A 22,159-nucleotide genomic window follows, 5' to 3' on the forward strand; every position below is an offset into this window, starting at 1 on the left:
GACGACGTATGTGAGGATAAAACTGAAAGTGTGGATATTTTCCAGCATATACAGCGTGTATGTACCATTCATGTACATTTTGGCCACAAACTTCGGTTTTTCATCCACAGGCACATTATACAAACGCAAGTATTGATGTAAAACACAAGATTTGATGCTTTAACTACTTTCATTATTACTTAACTGCTCCTACTTATATGGCGAGAGGCGGTGCAGCTCGCAAACCTGGAAATGTATTTTCAGTGTGAGTGAAAGCTTCTGACTGTGCATTTTGATTGGCTGTAAACTGCTACGTTGCGACGGTGTGCAGCCAAAACCAGTGGCAGGCTCATCAGCCACTCATGGAAACAATTGCCAAACGCTGCACACTCACTGCGCGACAGTTCAATCGGGTTTGGCCTAGTCGCTCTGTGTGCAGTAGCCTTCGAGCTGTTTACTTGCATTCACCCCACTAGTAGGGCGACAAAAGCGGAAATTGTATGACGAAACAGGAAAAGCGTCAATTAAAAGTTGTCAATCAAATACATCGCCTCAGCTCAGGCAAGGTGAATGGATTTAGGACTCATTTGTCCATAACTCCACCTTTAAGGCAAATAATTGGTTGCCGCTGTTGTACGAAAGCTTTGCTGCATATCTTTACTTGGTATCAGCTGGCACAAACTTGTACAACCTGCGATAAAAAGCAACAAGGTTTGGATAAGTCCTGCTATGCGGAGCTTTGCATCGTTTCAGCAGTAATTGTGGATATAGCAAATATAAATATGTAATATATATAGCATGTAATTACGTTTCTTCTTCTTAAATGCACTTCTTGTATGCGTACAAGAAGTGCATTGCACAAAATAGAAACCAAAACTATTGTCCAAACAGAAACTATCCAATTCAGTCTATCAGCAATGTTATACGTTTGTTTGCAAAATCGAGTGCTGAGTTTTAATTTTGACGTTGAAGATCTGACAAGTGCGACTGTTTAGCACATCTGCCTCACAGTTCTGAGGACCGGGGTTCAAATCCCGGTCCCGCCTGTGTGGAGTTTGCATGTTCTGCCTGCGTGGGTTTTCTCTGGGTATTCCGGTTTCCTCCCACATCCCCAAAACATGCATGGTAGGTTGATTGAAGACTCTAAATTCTCCGTAGGTGTGAATGTGAGTGCGAATGGTTTATATGTGCCCTGCCATTGGCTGGCGACCATTTCAGGGTGTACCTGCCTCTCGCCTGAAGAAAGCTAGGATCGGCTCTTATTTTGTTACCAGGGTTGAAAACAATTGGCAAATAATTTTTTATGATGGAACGTCGAAATCTCCTCTACTGGTACTTTGATTCAGGCTGCAACTGCGTCCATCATTACAAGGTTGATGTAATAAAAATATTAAAATGACAAATATTAAAGCAATAATTTCTTGAAAATTATGATCATTACTGTCGCCCCGAAATGTTCTTGACAAAATTTAAAAAATATGGAAATTCAGACAAATTTGGACACATTGTTCTGGAAGAGAATTTTACAGGTTGGCAGCTCTGAGAACATCAAGTTGTGCAAAAAGTAGTGAAACAGATGACGGTAAGAAGGTAATATAAATTTCACCTATAAAGGGTAAAATGCATTTTAGCTTCATTCTAAAATTTCACCCAAAAACTATATATATTTGGAGTAGTACATGTGTATACTACAAGTGCTTGTATTCTTGAACCAGAAAGCAAACTTATTTTATTTTGCATTTTTGCATTATTTTGCATGCTGTACATTTATTCTTTGTCATGTACTGCCCTCCAGTACTGTTTTGGAGCCTGGATGGCGCCCTCTCGTTCTCTCTCTCCCCTCCCCTCCCCTCTCTGTTTCAGCTTCTCCTCAAGCCACGCACCTGTCTCCAATCAACCCTCATCACCACCTACATTTAAGCCTGCCTGTTCCCGGAAATCCTCGCCAAAGTATTGCAGCCTCTCGTAGCAGTACCACGGCCCACCGTACTCATGTAAGCTACTCAACTCCTCCTACTCTGTCTCCTCGTTCCCAGTGTTCCTGACCCACCTCATTCCTGCCAGCCGCCTGTTCTGTCCACTGCCTGCCACCTGTCCACGCCACAGCCTGCCAACACATCCAGGACCACCTCCATAACCTTTGCTCAATAAACTGTTCATCATTTTACATCAGCCTCCGCCTGCTCTTGGGTCCAGCTACTTCCCACACGTGACATTCTTGTCCAAAATGCTGTTTTACTCTTGTATTTTACTACAGTGCATAACATTAGCAACCCAATGTAAAAGTTCATATCTAGACTCACTATATTCAGGTTATCAATTAAAATGCAAAAAATAGAAAACAGTTGGGTAACAAAATAAAGATTAGAAAAGAAAAGATTACAGTACAAAACAGTATAATGTTGCTTACAATAACATGAATTATGTGCTTTGTTTCTGCCATGTTGCCTCTAAGCTTTTGGATATTTTTCCACAGCCAGTCTGACAAAGTCTTCGGCGCTGTCCAGAGACACCAAGCGGTCCTGAACAAGTCGTGCAAAAGAGAGACGTGCCGAGGTAAATTATTCCCTACGCTTCATACAATCAACTGCATGCGGAATTTAATTCCATTTAGTGAGCCTTCAATTCTGCTCCTCTTCTAATAAGTTAGTGATAAGAAAAAAAATCGAGACAACACAGATGCTTGTGTGTGTGCGTGTATGTACCATAACAAAGAGGTATCTGGTCCGATGTCCTGTTCCTGCAGGAAACAGGGAAGTGTGTTCCAACAACTGGGTCAAGAGTTCAGTAGCTCTGGTGAGACTCTCCTGGTCCCGATTTAAGTAACTTTGCTTGTTGACGTATAGCAAGGAGTCCACCTCAGATTGATATCCTGCAGGGAGAGAACCCACCCACCCGAGGTAACTCACAGATCATTGGTTCCCAAACCTTTTACACCACTAAATACTACCACCTCCTCCCCCAACATACTTGGCTTTCCATGTGCCACAAAAATGACCAATATTAAAATACAGTAGTTTTGTAGGACCATGTGTAAATGAGAAACCTATTTGTGCACTTTTTTTAGTTGCAGCCCTAATACTGTACTACATGAAAAAATGAACAAAACTTGAAGCCAATGTACAAATGCAGTTTGAAAGTATAATTCAGTCACTAGTTCTGAAGGGAGCCCACATACCACTACCACACTTTAAGAATCCATTCCATTCCAAACGGAACTAACTGTATTGGATAATATTAACATCTTAACCGATTTTTAGCCTACATATTGTGAGAAAAAAATTGCAGTTTTTATTTTATTTTTTTTTATTTTACTTTTTTTATTCAGGTAAGGCAATGGAGAACAAATTCTCATTTGCAATGCCGACCTGGCCGAAGACAAAAGAGTCAAACAAAGCAAAATATAAGCAAACCGAAATAAATACTGTACATCAACTGCTCTGATCACAAATGATCACTTAAGGATTTGTGATCGTAAATATTTCTGTGTAGATTCTCAGTGATCCAGGTCAAGGTAATCCGCGAGGGTTGAATCAAGGCAGCTGAACTGTTCTTGTTTGTTGACGACATCCATCCCCCCATTTTCTGTTCCGCTTATCCTCACTATGGTCACGGACGTGCTGTAGCCTATCCCGGTTAACTCTGGGCGAGAGGCGGGGTGCACCCTGAACTGGTCGCCAGACAATCGCAGGGCACACATATAAACAAACAACCACTCTACGTCAGAGAGACGAAGCAACCGCTTATCAGACACACGCAGGGCACAGTATCGACGGCCGGCTTCTTCGGGTCCAGAATCAAAGGTTCATTTGCCTCTCAAGAAGACAACATCAAAAGTGTGGATAAGGAGGACCGCTGTTTTGAAAGAGGCGTAAGAGAAGCCATCTATGTCAAACTAGAAAAGCCGTCTCTAAAAAGAGAAGGAGGTTTCAGACATTACCTATCGTCTGCATGTGACTATGTCCTGACATCTCTCCTTCCAAAGGTCGCCTCAAATTACATTACATAGCTAAATAGCTGTTTTGCAACAAGACGTATGAACGACAGATTATTGGCCGGCCGTTTCCCCAACCGCAACAGGACACAAAAACAATTTATTGTTGACCACCCCAAAGGAACACACCCAACAAGGTGTAAAGCGGGAGTCTCCACATCTAAAATTTTAGAAGTGAAGAACCCTTTTTTTGGATTGAAGGTGAAACATCTTCAACAAATAAGAACAGTCCAGTTGCCCTGATTCCACCTTTGCGGATCGTAAATATTGAACAGGTACACCATTTGTTAGTCTCGACAGTTTTGGGAACAGCCCAATGAGGGGAAAAAAATTCACTCTTAACACATCCCACAGAATAACTGCTTAGAATAATGTTATAAGATAAGATAAGATAAGATAATAGGATAATCAGGCCTTTGCTGACTTTAATAGCAAGGGAGGGAAAACGCTCAAGTTTGGCCTGATTGTCGGAGCGTTTGTTTCCCGCTTTACATCAAAACAAAAACAACAGTGCCTCACCTAATTGCAGCAGGATTTTCTTCCAACGTGCTCTCACTTCTCGTTTGGCATAGCGGAGTGTGTGGATGTCATAATTCAGCTGTTCCCATTCCTTTGGCAAAGACATTATGTAAGATGGGTTGACGAGACGGGAAATAAAGTTTAAATTACGCGCAGGCTCAATCGATTAAATGATCGTGAACATCAATTCTGTAGCTTGTGTAGACAATTGTTGTAAAAAGGTTTGTAATTTCTCGTAGATGCCACTAGATGGCAGCAAAGCACCACTTTTCTATTAGACAAGACTTCTGCCTGTCTCATGGAACCTCCTCCTCTCACTTCAACATAGGTACTTGGCACCAAGATGGTGCCAAAGCACAACTTTTATTACTTTCAGCAATTAAAAATCTGTAAATGGGTGAATTTATGAGTTTGCGGAGAACACTGTGTATATATAAATTAAATAGAGGTGCAACAATTCATCGATTAAACGACAACTAATCAATGAAGTAATTGATAAAATAATCAACTCTAAAAGTATTCAAGCTACAGCTCTAAAGTGAGATTAAACCAATGATTCATTTAAACTATTCATTATCTGCAACAATAACAGTAGTTTTAAACTCGTTCCTTATATAATTTTACACCAACCAAGCATCGTCGGAACTTTCAAAATAAATAAAATGATTTTTACACCAAACTAAAATGAGTCAAAGTCAAAATGTCTGTTCTATTCCAAATGATGCATAGTAGGAAGTTTAACAGCTGCCAAGTCCTTTTGCATTTCCAGACTTGTTTAGTGTCTAATTTATTTTCTAGGCCAACCAAACTTGGCCTAATTATCTGAAAGGAACATTGTTTAAGTGTTTAATGTGTTCCATCACCCTTTAATGCCGAACATGAACATTGTCTGTCACATGTACTGCTTCCTTAGCACAGTGTGTTTTCTAGAGCTATAATTTGTTTATTGCGATGTTCTGTTATGAACCATGTTTTAATTGGCTCTGCAAAATGTTGACCCAGAAAATGTTCGAAATGCGATCATCTCAATACTGCCACTGTAAACTTTTGCCCCCCAAAATTTGAGTCAAACAAATTGACCAAGAATTACAGAGGTACTTTAGTTTATGACAAGTTCCGTTCCTATGGCGGCGGCGTAACCTGAATTTCTACAAAAGTTGTTACAAAAAACGTGCTGTATTCACGATCTTACTCTAGCGCAGTAGTAAAGTCACAATATAAATAAAGTAAATACTTGAATGAAAAAAACCTCTAGGCCATGATTACAAAACAATCAAATGAAGAAAAAGTAATAAGTACAATGGTAACAGGAGTGCCTTCTAGTGCCGCGGGAGCATGTTTTCTGTGTTCGTAAATGCAGAGATATTTTTCTTTATTTTAAACATGTTTTGGGAGGGCTGTAACAGATTAATGGCATTTTACCTAATTTGAATTGGGAACATTTATTTGACATACAGTAATGGCTTTGACTTTGTTCATCTTTTCATGTTTGTATGTATGTGTGTAATATTTTGTCTTAATCACAAACACCCATGCTGTAAATGTTACTTTCGAGGCAACTATGCGGAGTTTGTAGCTGTGGAACGTCGCCTGCCTTCATTCCTCTAATGTAATCAGCAGTTTTTCTTGACAATTGCGAGTCAAAGGCTCGTGTGAAAGCTCCCATCTGGGACTGTTCTAACCTCTCATGGTAATTGAAGAATTATATTAAAATTGCTGAACAGCGATAGACTTAATTAGTGAATTACAGAAGCACGTACATGTGAAAAGTTTTACAGTATACCCTTGTACAAATGTAAATGTGGGGAAAACCCAGCGAGGCACAGCAGTCATCTTAATGCAATATATGGATTCGCTGAAACCAAGTCATGAACTTAAAATTCTGTCAGTATTCTAATAGGAACTTTTAAAATTGTATTTACATAACTAGAAAGTCATTCAATTGATTTTTTTTTTGTCTTTACAACAGTGTTTTCTATCCTGTATGACACAAAAATATTTAGTTACATTTTTCTTCCAATAATAGAATGACCAACTGATCAGAGGATGGAAAAATGTTGTTGTTGTGGGGTAGCTAGCTAGAAATGATATTGCTTAACACACACACACACACACGCACACACAAAACAGTCCCAATACTAATACAGTTTACGTTACATAGGCCAGCCCAGCACTCCTGATTCTCATGGCTGTGCGCAGATTATATATTGACATGGAAACACAGAGGCTGAAACCCACATAAACATACTGGAAGCAGTGTTGTCGAGAGAATAGACTGTTGGTAATAAATTAATGTAATAAATAATCAAATCTAGGTTGTAAATGAAGAGTTCAAATGCAAAAACAGACATCTCCATTTTTTTGTGAATTGAGTAACATTATTTTTTTTTATTTCTGGTTCCAGGTTAAAGTAAATACATTTATTTAAGGCAGGGGTGTCAAATTCATTTTTGTCATGGGCCACATTGTTGGTACAGTTTCAAATGCTGGGCCGTGACGACTGTGAAACCATCTAAGTGTTTCATCACCTCATCGTAGTATTACATACGTATACACAACAAATTGATGGATAGTTTCAAAACTCAAGGCCAATAGTTTATTTGACTACTGTTCATATTACTGTAAAAGGGAGTTTAGTAACAAAATAAATGCTTCCAATCGCTCAACATTATCATTTATTAAATATGACGATTTGAAATTTTGGTCCAGATTTTAACAAGAATCACAGAAGTTGATGCAAATTATCTTCTTTCACGAACCACATAAAATAATGTGGCGGGCCAAATGTGGACCCAGGACCTTGAGTTTGACACGTGATTTAGGGTATTCAAAGTTAATTTAAATTAAGTAATTAAGAGGGTGATTTGGGGGAAAAAAATGTACCTGTTGAAAAAAGACTTTCAACGAGGTCTCTGAAGTCATTTTATGGAAAAACCAGTCTACTCAACAGTTGATATTTATAATACAGGAAGTCCTCGATTTACGAACGAGTTCCGTTTCTACGCTGGCGACGTAACACGAATTTCCGCGTAAATCAGATTTCACCGTTAAAGTCGAAATTTACGGCGAAATACTTCTGTTACGGGTATTGTCCCACGTGATTGTGACAGCAAGCTCAGTGTGTGTGTCGATGTGTGAGTGAGACGGGAATGTGAAGGATGATGGAGTGCGCTCAGGTGCGAGTGTAGTGACGGCGACCGGGGAAGAGTAGCGATTAGCGGAGGACCCGTTGACGTTGAATGTGCAGAGGAGCTAATAAAGCCATTAAAGCAGCAAATCGGTGCTTCGTGCCTTTATTGTTGCCGCCATCCAGCTTAGTTTAGAGAAGGGAGTTAACCCCTGCGTCTCCCGACCACGGTCAAGTGACCGTAGCAGGAAAGGTTAACACTTCGTATAAAGAAACTAAAATACATTAAAATGAAAAAAAATAAAATGCTGTACTTACCATTACTGCTGAGAGTGTGAAAAAAGGAGGACGAAAAAGGCAAAGATACTCCCGGCGCACAGACACATACAAGCACTATGCACTAGCTAAGCAGAAACACTATGGTGCTTGGACAAAATGGCGGACGAGGCACGGGCTCTCGTAAAGTCGAAACGTCATAGGTCGAGTGCGCCGTAACTCGAAGACTTCCTGTATTATACACTCACTTAATTTTTGGTGAGATTTACATAGGAGTTGTTTAGTTTCAGAGGGGTTAGGAAATGCCATGACCGGCAGCCTGCTAGTAGTAGCAGCGTGACAAGATTTCCCCAAAATGACAAGTGTGTAAAAATGCTGAGTCTGGTTGGAATGGCCGCTTCAACCTGAGTAAAACCACACAGAATTTTGAAAAACGGAAGATTGGTCCCGGAGGAATTTAGTTGGTTTTTTTTGTGTCCGAAAATATGGCCTTTTGGCGGAACGTTTTTGTGTGATATTTACCGAAGATAACCTGGTCCAAAACGCCTTTTAAGTTTGAGTTAAAACAGTATAACTTCATGATAACATCATATCTCCTTGATGCTTTCGTTTTGTCAACTAGTCGGGTAAGCCCTTCTCCGATTGCCTGACAAGTTTCAGTTTAAAATATCCACCAATTAGCTGGGTCGAAATTCCAAGGGGTTCTCTAAGTCGACGCGCCAAAAGTACTGTGATGTTTCAAACAGCGTTACTTTACAAATTTCACTAAAATAACACAAATGGAACATTATTTGTGAGCAGTGTCTGCAGCAGGTCATGTACTTTAGTCATCAATTGTTTGCTTTCCTGAATTTATTTGTTATGGAGGATTTTAGAGGCCTTTGAAGTGTTCATGTTTTTAGAAAATTCCACAAAGAAGGCAGCCACTTGTCACGTTGTTACAAGTAGACGTGGTTCTATTTTTGGGGGGCAAAATGGCGCTTGTCAGGTATTTTATTTATTTATATTTTTTTGCATTTGAACCCATCAAATTTAGGTCAGCAACATGCTTCTGTTGTCCCACCAATGAAAGACTGTACAATTGTTGCACATAAACCCAACCGCATTTAGCGTCTCACCTCTGTAGCCTGGTCAACCTGATTTCTCAAGCTGATAAAAGTCTGCAGGTCTCGGTCTGATTCCCTTCTGCTGTATGAGGCGCAGCATTTATTTGTCCACGGGTTTTGCTGCGTGAGCCACGGAGGCCTCTTTGCGAGCTGCTGCTCCGTGTCACCATCACTGGACTCGCTGGACAGCTGGAATGGAGTCTTGGACGTTTCGGAAGCTTTGGCAGTGTGTATGCTGCAAAGAGAAAACGAGTTTAAAAGAATGAGTCTTCAAGATTTTGGTTTCACACTCATCAGCTTACCGCAAAAATGCCTTTTTCTCATCAATGTTGTACTTGAGATAGTAGTGGCAGCAGCACAGGGTCAAGTTGGCACCCATTTCTGGGAATGTATTCGTCGTCCTCGCGTACCTTTTGAAGCACTAGACTTCTTTCTACACTCCTTGGTAACTCGCAATGTTCCTAAAACGTGTGTGTCGTAGGATGAATACAAGCAGTGTCCGAACTTATGTCCAGCCCCTTGTCCCTGTACTCCTGACCGGAATCAGTCATATTTGTCAATTAGGGTTAATCCACGAAGAGTGGAAACCAACAGACAAAAACCCAGTCAGGAATTCCTGAGGGACCTCAAGTCAGTAATGCATTGTAGATCTGAATCTTTACTACAGCAAAACCTCACATATGTGCATATTCTCATGTTTATTTTCATCTGTTTTGTGCTTAGGCCAAAGTAATAAAAGTACTATTTTGGTGCCATCTCGTGTGATATTGGTTTTGTCGTTAGGTTTAATTCATTGGTGGTGTTATTAATATTATTACTATTTTTGGTTTGTGTTTGAGATATCCTTTTATATTGGGCGTCCTTGAAAGCACCTCATGTACAAAGTGAAAGCAAGTTTTTGCAGCATTTGTATGAATGCCAAAAGGTTATTTTAATGACTTAATACCGTTTGTGTGACGCAGGATCGCAGTGTACTGCCACTACAAGTGTGATACCTTACTATTAGAAAAAAAAAACAATAGAACGACACCACATCATCTGCAGAAAAAAAGTCTAAGTTGTTGCTTCAAGCTGTTTATTAAAAGTTTAATTCTTTAAATATGTTACGTTATCATTAATTAGTGCACTTAATTATAATAATATTGTATAGTATTCATGCAGGAGAATTGGTATCAAAGAGACTGAATTCACCTTGGACTCAAGATGCTCCACAAACTTCTTTTCTAAATAAAAGTACTTGTATTCTTACCACATTCTTCCTTCTAATACATTGATTGACTTTAAAAAAATAAAAATATCCAGCAAATGGCTTTGTTACTTTGCGTTATTTGCATAAGTGTTATTAATCTGAATCCTCTCAGTTGCCTGAGGTCCTATCGCTCTGCATGTTTGCTAGTCTTGGCAAATGAGGGATAGGTATTTTTATTTTCCAAAAGTAGATATTCTGTCAGTTTCAGCAAAGCTCCTGAAGCCCAAGTTAACATGTCAGTGTGGGGCTGCGGGTGTGTGCCCGTGAACGCATGGCAAATGATTGACACCTCATCAGTCATGCATTCTGTCGCTGATTGGTTGTTTTTTCTCGGGCGCGGTGGTTTCCTAAAACTCTTAATTACAAGATTAGACCAGGGAGGATTTTTTCACAGATTGTACACATGTGCTAGGGTTAGTACTCGATGGATGTGTACTGTTCATCTTGCATTGCATGTTTATATAAAGACACTACAATGTTTTCTTTTGTATTTTATAAACAAACCAGTCAAACAATAAAACATGCATGAATCAAACAAGTTCAAACAAATACACCATTACAACTCTTAATAAAAACATGCATAGATGAACAAACAGCAATCAAGATAAAACACTTCAAAAACAAGAACGAGAAAATACAGCATGAAAAAGTGGAGCAAGGAGAGGATGGACGTCTTATCAGATGCCATTAGTGGAAAACTGCATCACATTCAAAGACTGCAGGACCTGCTGAGCTGCAGCCTCGTGAGCCCTCTCCAGTGTGGTAGCGGCGGTGGCTCCCGGCAAGATCATAACCAGCCCTTGCAAAACTGCGCCTGCCCTGGGAATACACACCGTATAGGTAAAGCAGAGTAATCCATCAGGGCAAGCATAGCTGCAGAACAGCTCAAACTGTGGCAGACCAATTCCAATCTCCGCACAAATCTTGTCAAGGGTGGTCATTGGAGATGCTGTGGACCACAGACTGGAGTTTGATTTGGGGGCAATGGGTACTCCCACAGCTCTTCCCAAATGCACAGGAATGGACGGATGGTGTTGCAGACGACGAGGAAGTTGCACCTCATTGGAGCATGCTTTCATTTGGGACAGCCACCTGACTGAGATGCTTAAACCATATTTCTTCTGAAATGCTAGTGACAAAAACATGTGCATTAGTAGGCAATATTTAACAACGATAATAGAAGATAAAAAAGATGGGTTCAAATTTGGTTAAAAGGTCTCATGTGGACCAACGGTCAATTGCAGTTAAACGCATAATCAATCCATCAATTTTCTGTACCGCTTATCCTCACTAGGGTCACGGGCGTGCTGGAGCCTATCCCAGCTATCTTTAAGCGAGAGGTGGGGTACACCCTGAACTGGTCGTGGGCCAATTGCAGGGCACATATAAACAAATAACCATTCGCACTCACATTCACACCTACGGGCAATTTTAGAGTCTTCAATCAACCTACCACGCAAGTTTTTGGGATGTGGGAGGAAGCCGGAGTGCCCGGAGAAAACATACGCAGGCACGGGGAGAACATGCAAACTACACCCAGGCGGGGCCGGGATTTTAACCCCGGCCCTCAGAATTGTGAGGCAGATGTGCTAACCAGTCGTCCATCTTGCCGCCTAAACATACAAGTATAATGTACAGCATTTTTTTTTCTCCCATAGGCCGCTGTCATAGAACACAGAATTACAGTATAGAGTTGTTGACCGGTGACATTGGTGAAGAGATTTGCCGGTGAAGATGCTGGCGGCATAGCCCGTTTCAAAGTTCACAAAGTCGACTCGGAAAAGAGAGCTTTTAAAAATGAATGGACGCAACACACTTCTATTTCTTCCGGAAGCCGCCTCAAAACGGTTGTGTCTCAATATTTGTAGGACTGTGGCTTTGAGACAAAGTGAGAACGTTAAGCAGTACTTCCAAATGAAACACAAATCCTTCAACCATCCACTAAATCCAGGGGCAATTACTTGAAAGATAACCAAACTGAAAGCCCAGAATAGCAGAGCCTGATGACTGACAACGCAACAAAGAGCAATTGAATTCCAATTGAATCCCCAAAGTCTGCTGGAATAGGCTCCAGCACACTTGTGTTGAGTGATACAGAAAAGGAATGGATGGATGGGTTGGCTATGTAAATTCAAACATTGAGGTCCGGAACTTTGTAGGGCTGGGCGATTAATTAAAATGTAATCATGATTTCGATTTTGGGTTCTCACGATCATAAAAACCTTATAATTAGGGGAAAAAAAGGATTAATGTGCTGCGGCGTGGGTTGCACATGCAAGCTTCTGCGTTGTAAACACCCTAAACACACCCTGTGTTGCTTGTAGCAAGCGTGTGACGCATGTTCTTCTGCCCTCCTTGAGCATGCTTTAAAGGTCACGTATTTTGGCTATACGAGTTAAACTTGTATCTCAAGCTATGACTTTACAGCTGTACCTTAAGATACAAGCGCCTTACTGTATGAGTTTTTCGAGATACGAGCGGTCGCTTGGTCCATTTTTTGTCTTGACAAAGGAGTAAAATTCTGAGATACGCGTGCGCTTCAGATGCCACCGCTTGATGGTGGTAGCTAAAAATCGGCCACCATCAATACACATTGATTTCCTTGCAGTAGAAGGACAATATCCATTGGTGGCGCTAATGTACCATTAAGGTGGTTTGCCAACTCCCAATTAACCCCACAGTACAACAAGGAAGAACAAAATATTAGGTACAGTGGTCATTTCTGCTTGCGTTTTCTGTGTTTACAGGTTATATGGAGAGTAAATGTTATTACTATGCATTTTTATAGTACAATACTGTTGAGGGCTGGAATGGCTACATTGCATTTGCATTCATTTCAATGGTGAAAGATTAATTGCGATATGAGTGTGTCAAGATACGAGCGAGGTCACGAAAAATAACTGAACTCGTATCTTAGGGCGCCCTTCTGGCATTAAGAAAATATGAAAAGTTTTGGTAATCCTACCTAAAACAGGAAAGGTTTTGTCTGATTTCATGTCAGAAAGTGAGGAGTGAAAAGTGTATTTTTATATAGTGTATGTCAATATCTGGTTTCAACTATATATAAAATTCTGACTACAACTGTATGCCCACCTCCTGCAATTGCAGTTCACTTACCTTCCTCCAGCACCCTCTTTGCCATAGAAGCAGCATGGTGAGATGAGAAGACAGCTATAGCTGTCAAACCCTCTCCTCTACGTTGAGACTTCAGGGAAAGGGTCTCAACCCCTTCTATCAGTCTATGTAGCACCTAATTGTTAGAAAACATAAATGCAAAAGATTAGGTTCACTTCCATTAAAGGTCACTCAGAACAACAATGTGTATAACAGGCAAGTGCTAAATAGACTTTAAATGGATTGAAAAACTTTGACATGCTCAGTTAAAACTTTCTAACATAACTCAGTGGACATGCTATATTTAAAAATTGCTTTGTATTTTGCTTTGCTGTTAGTTCAGTTCTTGAATGTTGTTTTGTGTATATTTAAGTGCTTCTTTGAATCCGTTATTCCATTTTGGTCTGCCTTACCTGTTAACTTAAAACCTAGAATCCAGCTGTGTTGTTGCGACTTTTGGCTTGTCCAATCAAGGGTGACTAGAGAGGTTCCCGCCGCATGTCGACCAACGCGCTGCAATGGAAAACTGTGACCCTGTATCAGGTTCTGAGGCTCTACGTACAGTATACTGTACTTCTTTTTTAGAACCACAAAAACGTTGCGAATGTAAAAAAAAAAAAAAAAAAACACGGCTAGCCATAAATACGGAAAATGGGCAGTAATAAAGGAGAATGAGGATTTTTTGAAAGGCTGTTGGCAATGATCGATCGCCCCATTCACTGACTCTATCTCCGTGACAGAGACGCTCCACGCTTTGCTTTCTAGCCACAGGTACGCATAAAATTACAAATATTGGGGTCCAGAGGTGGGTAGAGTAGCCAAATATTGTACTCAAGTAAGAGTACGGTTACTTTAGAATAATATGACTCAAGCAAAAGTAGTCATCCAAATATTTACTTCAGAGTAAGAAAGTATTTGAAAAAACTACTCAAGTAAAGAGTAACTTCTGATTTTTTATTTTTTATTTTTTTAAATCAGAGCATGAACATCAAATAAAATTAAAAAATAATAATATATGGGAGTCGACACACACCTGCCACCATTTAAATTTTTAACTGCCCAACAACACATACATTGGGCCCGACAGAAATATTATTTGCTTTATTTGCTTAAATTACTTCATGCAGCTGTTTGCTGAACAAACGTATTGATTGTGTGTGCGTGTGTGACACCATAGGAATAGTGCAAATTTTGCCATATCCCCTGCCAAAACATTAATAGAAACATCTGCAATTTACCGCAAGGTGTTCTCTCAAGTTAGAAGTTGGCTGAAATATCCAAGTTTGGGCAGTCATAATTTAAGAGCTGCATGATAAAGGTACTGTTTTTTTGGAGTCTGTAACATAAACAGTCGCGCAGCACCAAATGAGTCATTTTGATTGGCTCGCAAAGGCTAACCCTATGAGGAAGTCAAAGATGGAGTCTAAAAATAGACGCGCACACGCAATGAATAAATAAAAGTAGCGAATCACGTCGATCATTGTAACTGAGTAAAAGTATCGATCCTTCTTCACATAAATACTCAAAAGTAAAAAGTATGGTGCATTTAAAGTACTCTGACAAGTACAGTTTATGGAAAATGTTACTTTAGTAAATGTAACGGAGTAATTGTAGCGCGTTACAACCCACCTCTGCTCGAGAGATACCCAATTTATTAGTTTTCGCGATACGATCCGTTGTTTTGATTTTCTGCTTTGATTTGCGAGCAAAAATCTGAGAACGCTGTATGGTAGCAGTGAACCCAACTCACTGCACAACAAGCAGCGGTTTGGCAAATCAAATCAAAAAAAGAAGCTGAAAGCGGTTTAATGAAGTTTACTTTCAAAATAAACATGAAACAAAGAGAATGGTGTGTATTGAAAACAACCGCATAGCTTAGCCTTTAAGTCAGCTAGCTTAATATTCATGCTAACACAATGGGAAACGCTATAGACGAGCTAACGGATACCATCTACGTAGTGGTGTTATAAACCTTCAGGCTGCAGGTATTTTAACACAAATGGTAGAGCAACACATGGACAGATAATGACAATATTCATAGTCACATATTCTTTATCCTCTGTGAAGAATGACTAATATTGCTGCAACTTACAAAGGAGTAACTTGTGACAGTTTCCATGTATTTTTGTGTCTGTATTATACTGCCGCCAGGTGGCCAAGGTGCACACACCAGAAGGAGCAGCACAATGCCCATTAGATTTAAGTGTGAAATGTGGCTAAAACTGTTTACTGCATGTTTTTATAAAGTATATTTTAGAGCGCTATTTTTGTTATCAAAGACAAAACATTACAAATATTTTTGGAGGCTGGAATGGATTAATGGTCTTTCTATTCATTTCAATAAAGAAAGACGATACGAGTGTTTTGGATTTCAAGTGTGTACCTGGATGTATAGTTATTCAAAGGGAATACAACACCCGCAGTACCTGCAGAAGCTCATCTTGCTGAGTGAAGGCTGGCAAATCAGTGATGACAAGTTGCCTCTTCTCTGTGCTACGGTAGACACTTATATGCGAACCGGGCTCAAGCATGTGACCATGTAGCTGGTGTATAGCATTTTTAGCTACATCCAGTGAGCCGTATTTGGCATAGGCAAATCCACGGTTTTGCCCGCTGAAGTTCATCATCAGTCGAAACTCCCACAGTGGCCCCACAGAGCTGAAAAGGGGAATCAGCAGGTCCTCGTAGCAGTCCCGTGGGATGTGCTTGATGTAAACCTCACAGTTGTATCCTGGGGGTGGGCCAATCCACTCTTTCATAGCAATGGTGAGAAAAAAAAAGTCTGAGGGTTTGACATCGGAGTTGTGCGTCTTGGAAGAATCTAGTACGAACCGTTCTTATTCTCACCCTCAGGTGGTCCTCCATACTTTCGCTGGCCATTAACTTGAGTGACTTTTGTATTGGTTGTTTTCAGCCACGTTTCCAGTGCCTGCAAACGCTCACTGTTCAGCACCTAAGAAGAAACCAAGCGTAAACTCCACAATGACAACCAAACAAAATCTAAAAACTGACTTTTAAAAATTAAGTCAAGAAATGGTCTTATTACAAAAACTGTGTAAATGGTACACGTCCAGTGGTACCTTGAGATACGAGTGACTCAACTTGGTAGTTTTTAGAGATACAAGCTGTCGTTTGGATGTTTTTTTTTGGGGGGGGGGGGGGGTTTGACTTGCGAGCAAAAATTTGAGATACAAGCGCTGGCTGTATGGTGGCAGTGAATGCAATTCAACTCACTGCACAACAAGCAGCAGTTTGGCTGATAGCGAACATTTTTTTAAAAAGAGGCTGAAAGGTGTGTATTGCCACTCCCAGTTAAGGTTTATTGACATTCTAAACATAAAACAAAGTGAATTACACATTGTGCCTTTAAAACAACCAAACAACTTTGCTTTTAGAACGTCTTTATGCTAACACAATAGAAACCCACATTATAACTATTTACGCAATGGATATTTGAACACAAACTGTGAACTAGTACATGTAGGCAGACAATATAACAACGTTCACAGGCATATATTGTTTATCCTTTATGAAAAATGACATATGACTGCAGCTTACAGAGTCAGTTGTGAAACACTTTGCGTGTCTCTAAGCCTGTGTTCACATTGCAAGTCTAGTTTACAATGGGAGAAATCAGCCATCCATTTTCTGTACCGCTTTATCCTCAAAAGGGTCGTGGGCGTGCTGGAGCCTATCCCAGCTATCTTCGGGCGAGAGGCGGGGTACACCCTGAACTGGTCGCCAGCCAATCGCAGGGCACATATAAACAAACAACCATTCGCCCACACATTCATACCTTCGGGCAACATAGAGTCTTCAATCAACATTCCACACGTGTTGGGGATGTGTGAGGAAACCGGAGTGCCCGGAGAAAACCCACGCAGACACGGGTAGAACAAGCAAACTCCACACAGGCGGGGCCGGGATTTGAACCCCGATCCTCAGAACTGTGCGGCAGATGTGCTAAACAGTTGTTCACTGTGCCGCCGGAAGAAATCAAATGAAGTCACTAAAACCTTGAATTAATAAGTTTGAAAGCTTGAAATATACAGGGTTATGTATGAGTAAAGTACCCGTAAATACAGTATATAAATTGAAATAATATATTCATGGATAAAACATTAAACCCTTATTTCTTCAGTTTCTAAATATTTTTTTTGTCAAGTGCAACTAAAGTTACCTTTGTTTGGACAAATATAATGACAAAGAAGATAGCACATAGAGTTGAATACAAGAGCTGATATCTAGCCCTAACCATTTTTCATGGTTTTCTTGATAATTATCAAAATGATATTTAATAATACAATTAAGCTTTTGTATTCTTCAGGTAAACTGCCTATAGTGGTACCAGGTATTATAATTGACAAAAAAAATGAACAAACAAGGGTGCTCTAATATTTTTTTTCATGACTATAGATGTACAATTTTATATACATACAAACACACATATGTCATATATATATATATATATATATATATATACACACACATACATACATACACACACACACACACACGTATAATAATCGAGCCAATTATTTAAAAAAATGATTTTTAAGAAGGCTAATTCCATTATTACATAGTTTTTCGTAATGTTTTGTTTTAATAAAAATACATATAAAAGTATTTGTTTTAGATTTTTGCCGTGGTATCGGGCATCAAGGTATTTTACGCAGGTATAGTATCGAAGTCAGAATTTTGGTATTGTGACACCACTACTCTAGTTAGTTACGCATTATTTAGTTACGCATTATCTTCAGTTTGCGAACGGTTTTGGTATGGACAAATGGAAGGATCTACAGTATATTGTGCTTCCAACTCACGCTGCTTGACCATCATTGACTGTGTTCATAACGCTTGGTTGTAAGCTGAAAACTAGTTGTCTGCGCCGCGGAGTAAGGCAGAAATCTGCTCTAGACGGAACTTCCGCCTCCACATCTTTGATTATCCAATCACAAATCTAATAGCATTTGTGACTGACGTCGTAAAAATGAAAAAGTCCGGAAATCGTTTTATTTTCCTCAAAAAATATCTCCAGTATGCATGTTATTTGGTGAATTTTAGTGTCATTAAAACAACGAACGGTTAATGTTGGCGTAATCACGTCAAAGTAGCTCTCGACGGAGCCGTTTGCTCAGCGGAAGTTCCACTTAAACGCACATTCAGCAAATCAGCAGCCGCCACATTATGAATGAAGACTGAAGGAGGTGTACTAGTCGCACTGAGCTTTTTCCATTTAAAATAAATAAATAAATAAATAAAAAACAAATGAACAAAGGGCTAGAGAGAATGGCACTCAAGATAAAAGGGAAACTGTTAAAGATAATGTTAGGAAGCACTTTTCATTGATGAACAGAAAGATCTGTGAGTTGTGTAACCATCATTGACTGTGCTTCAAGCCATGCAACTAAGGAAGGCACTGTATCTTTTTTATTTTTTGCTCTATTAGGCTGACGAAACTGAAAAAGCACTCGCTGGTGATAGCGCGAGCGAGGCAATACAAAAAAATGTGCAGCAAATTGGCCAACAGAGCAATTAATCTTTTAAACGACAACGTGATTAACGTCCCACTTTCTGATTTTTTTTCTGAACAAACAAGAAAAGTTTGCCTGGATCAGTCAAGCAATGAATTAGAAAAGAAACTGACAAAAGAAAAAAAAACCTGCAGAATCAGAATTTCCACGATATATAGATAGATTATAATAATAAAATAATCACAATATATTGATAATGATATTGTTTTGTTTTATTTACAATAAATCAATTAACCAATTATATAAATGAATAAAAGCATATAAAATTAATGTAAAATAGCTTATTTTACAAAATATTAATTCCCATTTAATTATTGAATACTATTTGAAATGAACCTACTACTTATTCAAATACAAAATTTGTAAATGTATATGTATTTAACTTTATTAATTCAACCAATCATTTACTGAGAGAAATAAATAGAAAATACAAAATAAATCAAATGAAAATAAATGTAATTAACCAATTTTAGGAAAATCTGTAAAATTAATTTAAGGAATATTTGTGAATCTTGACAATATTTGAAAACTTTTTGACAACCACTGAATTGGACGGACCTATAAAAACACCAAAAAGAAAAATGTTTTTTGTTGCCGTTTCAAAATGGTGGTTGGGGACCACTGGTTTACACCAACACGGAAATTAATTTGTCCTGCCCTAGCGGTTGTGGCCCTAAACAACTCCATAAAACTGTGTATGCCACGGGCCAACCCTACTCTTTACTGTACTAGTGTGCTATACTGTATTTATTCCTTACTGTGTATGAACAACTTAGGGAGTGTTTGTTCATTCCTCTTAATTTGTTTTTAATATGCATGTTTTGCGTGCCAAATCTTCCAATTTAACTTTAGAATTAATTTTAAAATATTTTTCCGATGATTCTGTTGAAAATAGGATAATGATAAAGAAAGTCAAAGTATGAAAATCACACCTACAAATCTTGACCCCTATTGATTTAGTATGGAGAAGTTGGTCAGAAATTGGAGCATTTTCACCAGTTTTAAAAATTCACACCTTTGCTCATATTTCTCACAGGAAAATGATACTTATTTCACTGGGATCGTCTGAAAAAAAGACATGTCTGACAATGCTAGTCTCGTACCAATCAATTAGTTTTGGAATTTCTTTCACACGTAGGCCTACCTAGGTTACCCTTTCAACATGGCGGATCAACAAATACCAAACAAGTGATCAAAAACTTTCTACAACATCTAAGTAATTAAAAAGATTGCGCCACACTATATAAACTAGCCACGGCGGGTATGTCGCTCAATGGAAAACACACCAGAAATTAAGAAACATGAAACTATATAAGCATGCAACAGCTTTGCAAGACACTTTCCGCGCCACTAGTAGCAAGCGTAGTCATTTGATAAATACAAAGTACGGTTTATTCATATCCAAATACCACGTTTTTAGATAATACACATATACTCAACGTTCGTGTTGAAGTAAATGTATACAATTTACTGCACAAGCGACAAGACTTTCGTGAAACGGGGCTTTAGTGTTTTTGCTACCTGGCTCGGGTTGCTTTCCATCGTGCCTCGAAACGACGTCCTGTACGCAATGATTGAATCGAGGCAACTCCTCTTGTTTGTCGAAGACATTGGCCGAAAAGGCTCCTTAATTCACTTTGAAATTTACCAGGCGGGACTTGACTTGACTTGAGACAAAATGACTTGAAAATACTTGATCGTTGTCACTTTATATGTGTTGTTTTTCAATATAAAATGTAAGATTAATTACAGTGTCGCACACGCTGGGAAGAGCCCTGTCATGATTGGAGGATTTGCTTGTCAATCTGGGGAAGAAAACACGTCATGATTGGAGAATTAATCTGTCAATCTAGGTATGGCACTGTAATGATTGGCTGATGATGATGACATAGTCTGTCATTTATTTATTTATTTTACAAACAAGCAATGTAAATTGAGTATTTAGGTTGATAATGTAGCCAATTTATGACAAATTAAGAGTTGAGGAAAACGTTAAAGTTAGAATATAATCTGGAGTGAGTCGGACATATTGTACAACAACGTTGTATTTGTTTATGTTGCACGAAGGCAGCCATAATGTTTCAGCCAATCACAGCAGCGTCATAACGAATCGTTTCTCATTGGTCATTTGTTTTGGATGTAACCAATGAGTGGGGCATTTTCAGGCGGTCCTCCAACTGATATGCAAATTAGCCACGTGCTTCTTCGGTGTTGTGTTTGGAATCTTCTATCTTTAATATACATGATCGGTGTGTCTATTTTATCTGTTGCAACGGTCGGCAACCTTAAATACTCAAATAGTCATTTAGACCGTCACACAAAAAAAAAAAAACACCGGGAGCCACACCATTCTTTTGACATTTAAAGTGAGGATAACACGCCATGGATCGTTGTTTATGAATAAAAAGCTATAGTGTGTTGCATTCATGAAATCAATGAACTGCTACAGAGAACACGAAATTTTATTTCTACATGTAACAAAAGTATTTGGAAAGCTGAAAAAAAGACGTTTGGTTGAAGCTTACATAAAAAAAAAAAAAAAGTTAATGTCTATTTGAGTCCTCCACGTACTTATGAAATTAAAGCCAAACTTAAATTATCCTGCAGCTAACCAAAAAGTCAACAAAAAAAATTCTGTTTTTGGGTACAGTCATCATTTTATCGAGTGTGGAGCGTGCAGTAAGCTGTGAACTTGAATTAATAAAGACTCTTTCATTAAACAATTTAAAATATATATTTGCAAAATAATAGCCAATTAAAATATTAGTTTTATCTGATTAATGGTTAATGGGTATTTCTCGCAACAAAATAATATATAGAAAGCTAATACACACACACACATATATACATATATATATATAACTTGCTCCAGAGTGCCCTGGAACTCAGACTAGGGCGTCGATTCACCTTCCAACATGACAATGACCCAAAGCACACAGCCAAGATAACAAAGGAGTGGGTTCAGGAGCACCCTGTGAATGTCCTTGAGCGGCCTAGCCAGAGCCTGGACTTGAATCCAATCGAGCATCTCTGGAAAGACCTAAAAATGGCTGTCCGCCGACGCTGCCCATCCGACCTGACTCACCTTGAGAGGATCTGCAGAGAAGAATGGGAGAAAATGCCCCAAAACAGGTGTGCCAAGCTCGTATAGACATACACAAGAAGACTTGAGGCTGTGATTGCTGCCAAAGGTGCTTTAACAAAATATTATGCCCAGGGTGTGAATACTCATGTACCTATGATGTTTAAATGTTTACATTT

At 39.1% G+C, this 22,159-nt stretch overlaps 2 protein-coding genes across 5 annotated transcripts; both read right to left on the minus strand.

Annotated features, from left to right (window-relative positions):
• Positions 1–1,651: 1,651 nt before the first annotated feature.
• On the minus strand, positions 1,652–9,812 carry LOC133487164 (melanoregulin-like). The gene is made up of 5 exons (XM_061793277.1): positions 9,304–9,812; positions 9,014–9,236; positions 4,493–4,583; positions 2,685–2,851; positions 1,652–2,501 (listed from the first exon to the last, which is right to left on the minus strand). Exons 1-5 carry the CDS (start codon positions 9,378–9,380, stop codon positions 2,430–2,432), a joined length of 630 nt encoding a protein of 209 aa, XP_061649261.1. The 5' UTR covers positions 9,381–9,812; the 3' UTR covers positions 1,652–2,429.
• Positions 9,813–10,726: 914 nt separating this feature from the next.
• Positions 10,727–20,704, minus strand: LOC133487128 (dead end protein 1-like). Of its 4 annotated transcripts, none has more exons than XM_061793196.1 (6): positions 20,420–20,702; positions 16,212–16,317; positions 15,791–16,116; positions 13,368–13,500; positions 11,152–11,379; positions 10,727–11,069 (listed from the first exon to the last, which is right to left on the minus strand). In XM_061793196.1, exons 1-6 carry the CDS (start codon positions 20,507–20,509, stop codon positions 11,038–11,040), a joined length of 915 nt encoding a protein of 304 aa, XP_061649180.1. In that variant the 5' UTR covers positions 20,510–20,702; the 3' UTR covers positions 10,727–11,037. The 4 variants fall into 4 exon arrangements, with proteins under 4 accessions (XP_061649180.1, XP_061649181.1, XP_061649179.1 ...); XM_061793197.1 differs by having other exon boundaries at positions 11,170–11,379; positions 20,420–20,701; XM_061793195.1 differs by having other exon boundaries at positions 10,727–11,379; positions 20,420–20,704.
• Positions 20,705–22,159: the final 1,455 nt, after the last annotated feature.

This window comes from Phyllopteryx taeniolatus, chromosome 12 (assembly GCF_024500385.1).
Source record: "Phyllopteryx taeniolatus isolate TA_2022b chromosome 12, UOR_Ptae_1.2, whole genome shotgun sequence".
NCBI classification, from domain to species: domain Eukaryota; kingdom Metazoa; phylum Chordata; class Actinopteri; order Syngnathiformes; family Syngnathidae; genus Phyllopteryx; species Phyllopteryx taeniolatus.